Source organism: Arachis stenosperma, chromosome 6, assembly GCF_014773155.1.
Source record: "Arachis stenosperma cultivar V10309 chromosome 6, arast.V10309.gnm1.PFL2, whole genome shotgun sequence".
NCBI classification, from domain to species: domain Eukaryota; kingdom Viridiplantae; phylum Streptophyta; class Magnoliopsida; order Fabales; family Fabaceae; genus Arachis; species Arachis stenosperma.
In genome coordinates this window covers 65,518,162-65,526,418 of record NC_080382.1, presented here as the reverse complement: position 1 = coordinate 65,526,418, position 8,257 = coordinate 65,518,162, and the positions used below count along the sequence as shown (strand labels likewise).

The following is an 8,257-nucleotide window of genomic DNA, read 5'->3' as shown; positions in this document are numbered from 1 at the left end:
GAATACTAACGCGAGGCTTTTCGAAACATAATTACTTACCGAAACTAAGAAAGGACGGTTGAACTGAAACATCGGCGGTCTTCGGGCCGGTTCGGCGGCAGCCCGGCAGCTACTTCAAGCGGCAGCGGCGACAAATTCCGATCACGATAACTGGAACCAACACGCAGTGACTATAATATTCTCGGAATTCAAAAAAGACAGAAACAACAATTAAAACCCTTACCGGTAGAGTTTTCCGACGGCCAAGCATGGCGGCGCAGTTTCCTTCTATAGTAGCGACACTCGTGGCGACAACCTTCCACCACGGCGAGCCCAGCTACGCGGTGCGACAGCAACCCCGCGACGGCTCCCTCTCGCGTCTCATCTCCCTCTGCGTGCGAGTTCAGTGACGGCACACAGCCCCTGCCGAGCTCCGTTTGCCATCTGAGGAACGCTTCCGTTCCCATTCTCTTGCAGCAGATCCGGCCGTCACGACTCCACCAACGGCACCCGGAAGCACGAGGCTGACAGCGGTGCTCGTGACGGGCTTTACCGCGAGGAGCAACTGCAACAACTCAAGCCACGAAGATGATAGCAGCAGCGGTGGCATTTCTCGGTGACCCATCATCTGCGGCGGTGCTGGGCAGAGACAGCGACGAGCTTGGTCGACGACGGTAGCACGAACAGTAGAGGCGGCACGACCAGGATGTCTCCATGGTGCTGCAGCTCAGGGAAGTTGACTCGCGACACTCCCTTTCCCTCCATGGTTTGACGATGGTGTGACGGCAGCGGTGAGGTCCAGCACGCCGGCGCGGTCTTGGTGGCGAATTGAACGGCGGCGCCAAGCCCTTTCCCTCTCCTTCCCTTCTTCTGGCTAGATCCCCCTTTCCTGATTCTGTTTCCTTCCTCCATGGAACAAGAAAAGGAAATCGTGCGTACTGCTATGGGCTTCAAGTTCGGTGAACTTGCTGAAGGTGAAAGGGAAGACAGGGTAGGGTTAAGGGAAAAAACTGTGTTGAGGGAGGTGAGGCTGCGGCTGCTAGGGTGAAGGGAATTAGGGTTTCATTTTTAAAAATTAGGGTTAGGGACATTTTAGTAATTTCAAATAAAATTGGGAAAAATATAGTAATTAGAAATAAATTCTAATTCAACAATAATAGTGTATAAAAATACTATTTGCTCATCAATTTCACACTTTATTTTCAATAAAATATCCAAATCCAAAATTTAGAAATAATATAATTAATTTCTCTATTTTTTAAAATAGCAATATCAATATATTAAAATATTGATTATTTAGTCCATATCATATAAAATCCTTATTATTTTCTAACTATCAACTTTATAATTTAAATATAGGAAATAATCCAATAATTATAAAATTGGATAATAATCATAACTCATCTCAAATCCAATAAATCAAAACTTGCCTTAATTACCTTTAATAAAAATAATTTCTGAAATTAAGGCTATAAATAACCATATGATTTGAGACTTGATCATAATAAGACTTTTCAAAAGTTCTGGGTCTTACACCTATCAAGCAAGCTCCTAGATGATTTGCACTTGAAATTATAGTTAAAATTAAAAGACGAGGTCGAGTGTTTGTTGAAAGCAGGATTCATTCGAATTGCTAGGTATATCGAATGAATTTCTAATATTGTGCCTATAATTAATAAAAATGGAAAACTAAAAAAATTAGTGTAAGACCCCTTTTGATCTAAGTCTTTGATGGTTAAGACTTGATCACTATATATGCATGTTATAAGGGAAAGATCTACACTTCTATTTAATTTTCTTGATGGCTAACGAATCCATCACATACGACCAGTGGCGGAGTTTGACAAAAAAAATTTGGAGAGATCAAAAATTTTAATAAAAAATTATATAATAGTATTTATATTAAAATAAAATTTAAAAATATAATTATTTTATTTTTAAATTTGTTATTAATATGTAGGATTACATATGGTTAAGATTAATAAAAAAGTAATTTTGATTTTGATTAGTAAAAAATTTGGTTTAGGTTAATGCCAAATTAATTTTAAATAAAAAAATAAATTTTTAAAAAGAATCAGTTTTTACATGAAAAAAATAATTTTTGCACATAAAAATTTATTTTTATTTAGAAAACCAATTTATTTTACCTAAAAAAGATTTTTCTTTTCAAAAAATTGATTTTTTATTTAAATTATATAAAATCAATTATAACTTATAAATTATTTTTAACATTTTAAACGATTAATTTTACCTTTGATAATATTTATCTCTTAAAAGTCTCAAAATTAATTATTTTTGTTATTATTTTTATTACAAATCAAATGATATAATAATACAACAAAACAAAATTTTAAATTTCTAAAAAAATAAAAATATCAAAATTTATTAATGTAAACAATATTGATACTATATTGACATTAAGTTTGTAAAGTTGATTTAAAAATAAAATAATGACTTTTTATTAATAACTGAGATTACTACTAGTTATATTATAATTTTTATTATTCTAAAAATAAAATATTACATAAAAATATATGAGAAGTCAAATATAATTTAGTGTTAATTCTATAATGATATTTAATTTGTAACGTTGATTTAAAGATGACTTGTTGTTGATTTAAAGTTATGCCATTTGTTATTGTCAAATAGGATAGGACAAAAAATTTAAAAGAATTGTGAAGATGGACATCGAACTCATATATTACATAAATTGAAAGTATATCAATTTAACCAAATGAACTAACTTTTTTTTTTTAAAAGTAAAACTACTAATATTTTTACAAAAGCTTTGGAGGGGCCATGGCCTTCCATTGCCTCAACAAAGCTCCATCACGGAATACGATCTCTAAGAAAATTAGATAAGATGTGTGTTCTCGAATACTAAACCATCACATAAATATTATTTTTTGGCCTAATTCTCCAAACAAAAATAATACTTTCTTGGATGTTTGTAAACATAAATTTTGTACTTAAATTAAGTGCATTTGTTTATGAGGATGATATGAGAGGAAGACCAATATCTTTATCATTAATGTTTGAAAGTAGGATTACTATTAGTTAAATTAATATTATTTTTGTTTCTTTTCGTGTTTTAAATCTCTGGTTTTATATTTAATTTTTACCAATAAATTGATATCTGTTGTAAAATAAATAAATAAAGAAAATAATAAATAACAAATAGAGAAATATAAACATAATACTCTAATATTAATATTCACCAATATAATTATCTTGATATAATAGAAGTAATTATATATATATATATATATATATATATATATATATATATATATTAATATAAGTAGTATTGTATGTAAAAGAGAGAGAGAAGAGTACAAAAGAGAGAGAGAGAGAGAGAAAATTTTGTTGATTGTTGTTGTACATCAATTCTCTAAGACTTCGCTATTTATAGAGGTAAAATATTGACTTTTCCAAACTTCATTTAAGTTCAGTTTGGCTTGGGAGCTCCATTCTTTCATAGGAAAAATTAACCGCCTATATAATGAATGGGCATCCACATCATCATGTTTATCACAACACTCTCCCTTCGATGACCATTTAGGATTATGCCTCGTTAAAACCTTACTAAAGAAAAACTCAATGAAAAAAACTTTAATGAAGGAAAAAGAGTATAATATCCAAGGTTCTGAAAATCGGTTCGAATCGGCCAGTCGAACCGGTCGAACCGTGAATCGGAAGCTAAAACGGTTTGAACAATAAGAAAAACCATGAAATCTGAGAACCGGAATTGAACCGGTGAATCGGCCAGTAACCGGTCTGTCGAACCGAACCGTGACCCGGCCGGTTTTTGAGCTTAGCAGCAAAATGCTGCCATTTGGAGCTCTGGAACAGTTGAACCCTAAATGGCTAAATCAATGTGATGAACGAAAATGCTGAGTGCAATCTTCTCTCTTCTGATTTTCTGAAAGTGAAATCTCAAATCTGAATCCCTAATACGGTAATGCCTTCGCCCTTCGCATTTCACAGTTCAGCTTCACCAATCACCATTCTCATCGTTCATCAAGGTTTAGACTTCAAAGAGAAGTAGAGAACACCATCACCCATCACGATCTCACCGGCGCACACGGCCACAAAGCAGTGAGCTCCGTCACCCAGTGAGCTCCGTCGCGCAGTGAGCTCTGTCACCACTTGAGTCGGCGTCGCTGTCTGTCTCCCATTCTCCCACTCTCCGTCACCACTCGACTCGGCATTGAAGCCTGAAGGTGCCTTTGAGCTCTGAGAGAAAGCCTTCGAGTTCCAGGTAATTAAAATTTTAGTTATGAACTTATTATTGTTCATTGAGTAGCTGTGATGAACTCTGAATACTGTGAATACTGTGATACTGTGATGAACTCTGAGTCTTTGATACTGTGATAAAATCTGATATTGTGAACTCTGTTCATTGAGTAGCTCTTTGATTTTGTGACATGATGAACTCTGAATTCTGAAACTGTGAACTCTGATTTTGTGAACTCATTTTGTGAACTGAATTTTGATTTTGTGACATGATTTTGTGAAATCTGTTTTTGTTAACTCCTGATTTTGTAACATGATTTTGTGAACTCTGATTTTGTGAAGTCTGATCTTGTAAACTCTGATTTTGTGACATGGTCTTGTGAACTCTGGTTTTGTGAACTCTGATTTTGTGACACTGTAAACTGCTAAACTTTGAATTTTGGATGTTGTTTGTTGTTAACTTGAGAGTTGAGATTATTGGGTTGGATTGCTGGTAATGTTTAGGTATGGATGAAAGTATCAACTAAGAACTACCTAGGAATAATAATGCTAAAAATAATTCTGCTTTGAATGAACGTTCTCTTCCTCCCGCGAGTAACGAAAGTCAGTCACAAACTTCTAGTGTTCGGGGGAAAACTGATCCTACTTGGCGATACGTTTCTTTACAAAATATAAATGGAAAACCGTATTACCAATGCTTATTTTGTCTGAGTACTTTTGGGGGCAAGAGAATTAATAGAATGAAAAAGCATTTGGCGAAGATAGGTGGAGACATTAAGAAGTGTTCTAAGGTCCCGTATGAAGTAGAAAAGCAAATGGAAGGTTTATTGAAAGAGATTCAGAAAAGTAAAACTAGTAAAGGAAAGTAAGTTTCAACGAAGAGGGTACCGATGAGTGTGAGGATACAATTGATGAAGCAATAGCGCAAGAAGAACAACAAACTCCGAGTCAGTTACCAACTAAGGAGGTTGTTGGAGGCGATCCAAAAAAGAAAGCAAAAACCATTATTCCTCCTATGTTTGCACCAAGAACAACTCCGGGAAGTCAACCAAGTCTAAAAAGCGTGTTTCAAAATAAAGAGGTGCTTCATGAAGTTGATAAGCGAGTGGCTAGATAGCTTTTGGATTGTAGGATTCCTTTCAATGCGGTTATGTCACCTTTTTTTCAAGATATGTTGGATGGTGTAGCTGGATTTGGGCCTGGTTATAAAGGTCATTCTTATGACTCTTTGAGGGTTAACTTATTAGCCGATCTCAAAAGGGAGTGTCAAATGGTTGTTGATAGCTATAGGTCTGCTTGGAAAGAAACTGGATGTACTCTCATGTCTGATGGTTAGACAGATCAAAGGCAAAGAATGTTGATTAATTTTTTGGTTTATTGTTTGAAAGAGTTGTGCTTTGTGAAATCTGTAGATGCCTCAAGTATGGTTAAAAATGCTTCTAGCTTGTGTGACTTGTTTTCAGAGGTGATTGAATGGATTGGACCTGATAATGTTGTTCATGTAGTAACCGATAATGCTGCAAATTATGTTGCTGCTGGTAGGCTTATTAATAAGAAATTTGAAAATATTCACTGGTCACCTTGTACTGCTCATTACTTGAATCTTATTCTAAAAGATATAAGCAGCATGCCACATATTTCTAGCCTTGCAACACGTGCTTCGAAGATTACCGTGTTTGTATATAATCATACGGTGTTCTTGTCCTGGCTAAGACAAAAAACTGATTGGAGGGAGATTGTTCGTCCAGGTGCAACTCGTTATGCCACTGTCTTCCTCACATTGATGAGTATCTTTGAGCGCAAATCGGAATTACAACAATTGGTTGTTGATACACACTTTACCGGACACAAATTAGGAAGGAGTGCTAATGGTAGAGTTGTGAGTGCAATTATCCTAGATAATAAATTTTGGGATGATTGTTTTACTGTATGCCAAATTGTGAGTCCGTTGATTAAATTGTTGAGGTTGGTAGATGCCGATGATAAACCATCATTGGAAATTGTTTATGAAGGTATGTTGAGGTCAGAAAATGGAATCAAAGAAATGTTCAAGCATAGGAAGAGTGCATATCAACCTTACACAGAGATTATCAACTCAAGATGGGACAAACATTTGAAAAAAAATCTTCACGCAGCAGCTTATTTCTTGAATCCGGATTGCTTTTTTTCTGAAAATTATAGAGAATCACCTGATGTCATGCGAGCTTTACTTGATCTTGTTACATTGCTTTGCAAGGTTAATAATTTAGATTCAGTTGATGCAATGAAAGAAATACACTTATATAGAGATCGAAAGGAAAGCTTTGATAGGCCTGAAGCTGTTTTAGCTGCAAAAAAACTTCAACCTGGTAATAATATCTATTTGATAATAAGCTTTAGTTATTTACTTATTTTATGTTTTGCTTTCCTTAATTTGATAACTAATACTTGAGATATGGGATTGTAATTTACAGATGAATGGTGGAGGTTGTTTGGTAGTTCTGCTCCATGTTTACAAAAAATGGCAGTTCGCATTCTTAGCCAAGCATCTACTTCTTCAGGGTGTGAAAGAAATTGGAGTCTTTTTGATCAAATTCATACAATAAGAAGGAATAGATTGGAGTATGATAGGCTAAGTGATATTGTGTATGTTACATATAATTTGCGTCTTAAATCCAGGTAACATATATTTCATCCTTTCATTTTATAGCATTAGATTTTGTATAGCTAATATACTAGGCTTATCATATATTGTATTTAATTTGTTAGGAATGAAAGAAAAAAAAGAAAGCAAAAGTCGCAATATGATCCAATCGATATTGAAACTATTGATAAGGTTGATTTTTGGGTGACGGAAGAGGTTGTTGAAAAAGAGCCTGATCTTCCAAGTAATATTGAAGACTTGCTTGGTGAGTGTTATAGTTTATTGATCAGACAATAAATTACAATAGCTTTGATCTTTAATTTATTGATAATGTGTTATATTTTCTTAGATGAGATTGATGCTGATTTAGATCAAGGTGGTGGTGGTGGTAGTACTAGTACATTTTATGCTGCACCACTTGCTTTTTCTGGTCCAAGTAGTGGAAATGAAGGTGATGAAATCAATGACGCAAATCTACAGCAAATTATGGAGGATTTTGATGATTGATGACAAACTTGGATCATTTTGATGCTGCTATGTTATGTTTGATTGGTTGTTTGTTTGTTGACTTTTGAACTTTGAATTTGTATTTGAATGAGATTATAACATTTGGTTTATGTAGTACTTTTAATTTGAATGATATTTTAAAGTTTAGATTAGACTATAATTATATTTTTATGTGCTTATTTATATTTTATTTATTATTTTATTATAAACAGTTTTTACGGTTCAACCACGGTCAGACCGGTTGAACCTATGAACCAGTGAACCAGTACCTAGAGTGGTTCGATGACCGGTTCGATTTTCAGAACCTTGATAATATCCTTTGTGATAGAGACTACCTCATTAAAAACCTTGTCAAGAAAAAACCAATGAAAAAAAAAACCTGACCAAGGAAAAAAGAGTACAGTCTCCCCCTCTTGTCGACATCATTTAACGGCTCGAAATCGGCGCATCCCAATTTGATGTACCAATTTTTCAAAAATAGATTTTGGGAGTGACTTTGTAAATAATTCTACCAAATTATCGCTTGAGCGGATCTGTTGGACATCAATTGTCCCTTGAGTTGAGCAATGCATGCTGTATTATCTTTAAATAGGACAGTTGGAGCTATCTTATGATCAATTAGTCCACATGATGACAGAATATACTGGATCAAACTCCTGAGCTAAAAACACTCACGACTTGCTTCATATATCACTAGTATTTCAGCATGATTAGAGGAGGTTGCTGCTATCGTCTGTTTTATGGACCTCCATGATATAGCTGTACTACCATATGTGAATAGGTATCCTATTTGAGATCTTCCTTTATATGGATTAGAATAGTATCCTGCATCTGCATAGCCAACTAGTTGTGACTTTGATCCATAGTGATAAAACAATCCCATATCAACCGTTGCATGAAGATATCAAAAAT

The 8,257-nt window shown here is 34.6% G+C and overlaps 1 protein-coding gene across 1 annotated transcript; it reads left to right on the top strand.

The window, feature by feature from the left end:
* The first annotated feature begins 5,365 nt into the window (after nt 1-5,365).
* On the top strand, nt 5,366-7,345 carry LOC130934134 (uncharacterized). Its single transcript, XM_057863723.1, has 5 exons — nt 5,366-5,546; nt 5,628-6,563; nt 6,669-6,873; nt 6,973-7,103; nt 7,188-7,345. The coding sequence occupies exons 1-5, from the start codon at nt 5,366-5,368 to the stop codon at nt 7,343-7,345; spliced, it is 1,611 nt and encodes a 536-aa protein (XP_057719706.1).
* The last annotated feature ends 912 nt before the right edge of the window (nt 7,346-8,257 follow it).

Bases quoted from the DNA above. Each gene is read 5' to 3' on its own strand.
- LOC130934134 (XM_057863723.1), top strand. From the start codon at position 5,366: ATGTCACCTTTTTTTCAAGATATGTTGGATGGTGTAGCTGGATTTGGG. The intron at 5,547-5,627 runs GTTAGACAGATC...TGAAATCTGTAG, and splicing joins ATGTACTCTCATGTCTGATG to ATGCCTCAAGTATGGTTAAA. The intron at 6,564-6,668 runs GTAATAATATCT...TGTAATTTACAG, and splicing joins TGCAAAAAAACTTCAACCTG to ATGAATGGTGGAGGTTGTTT.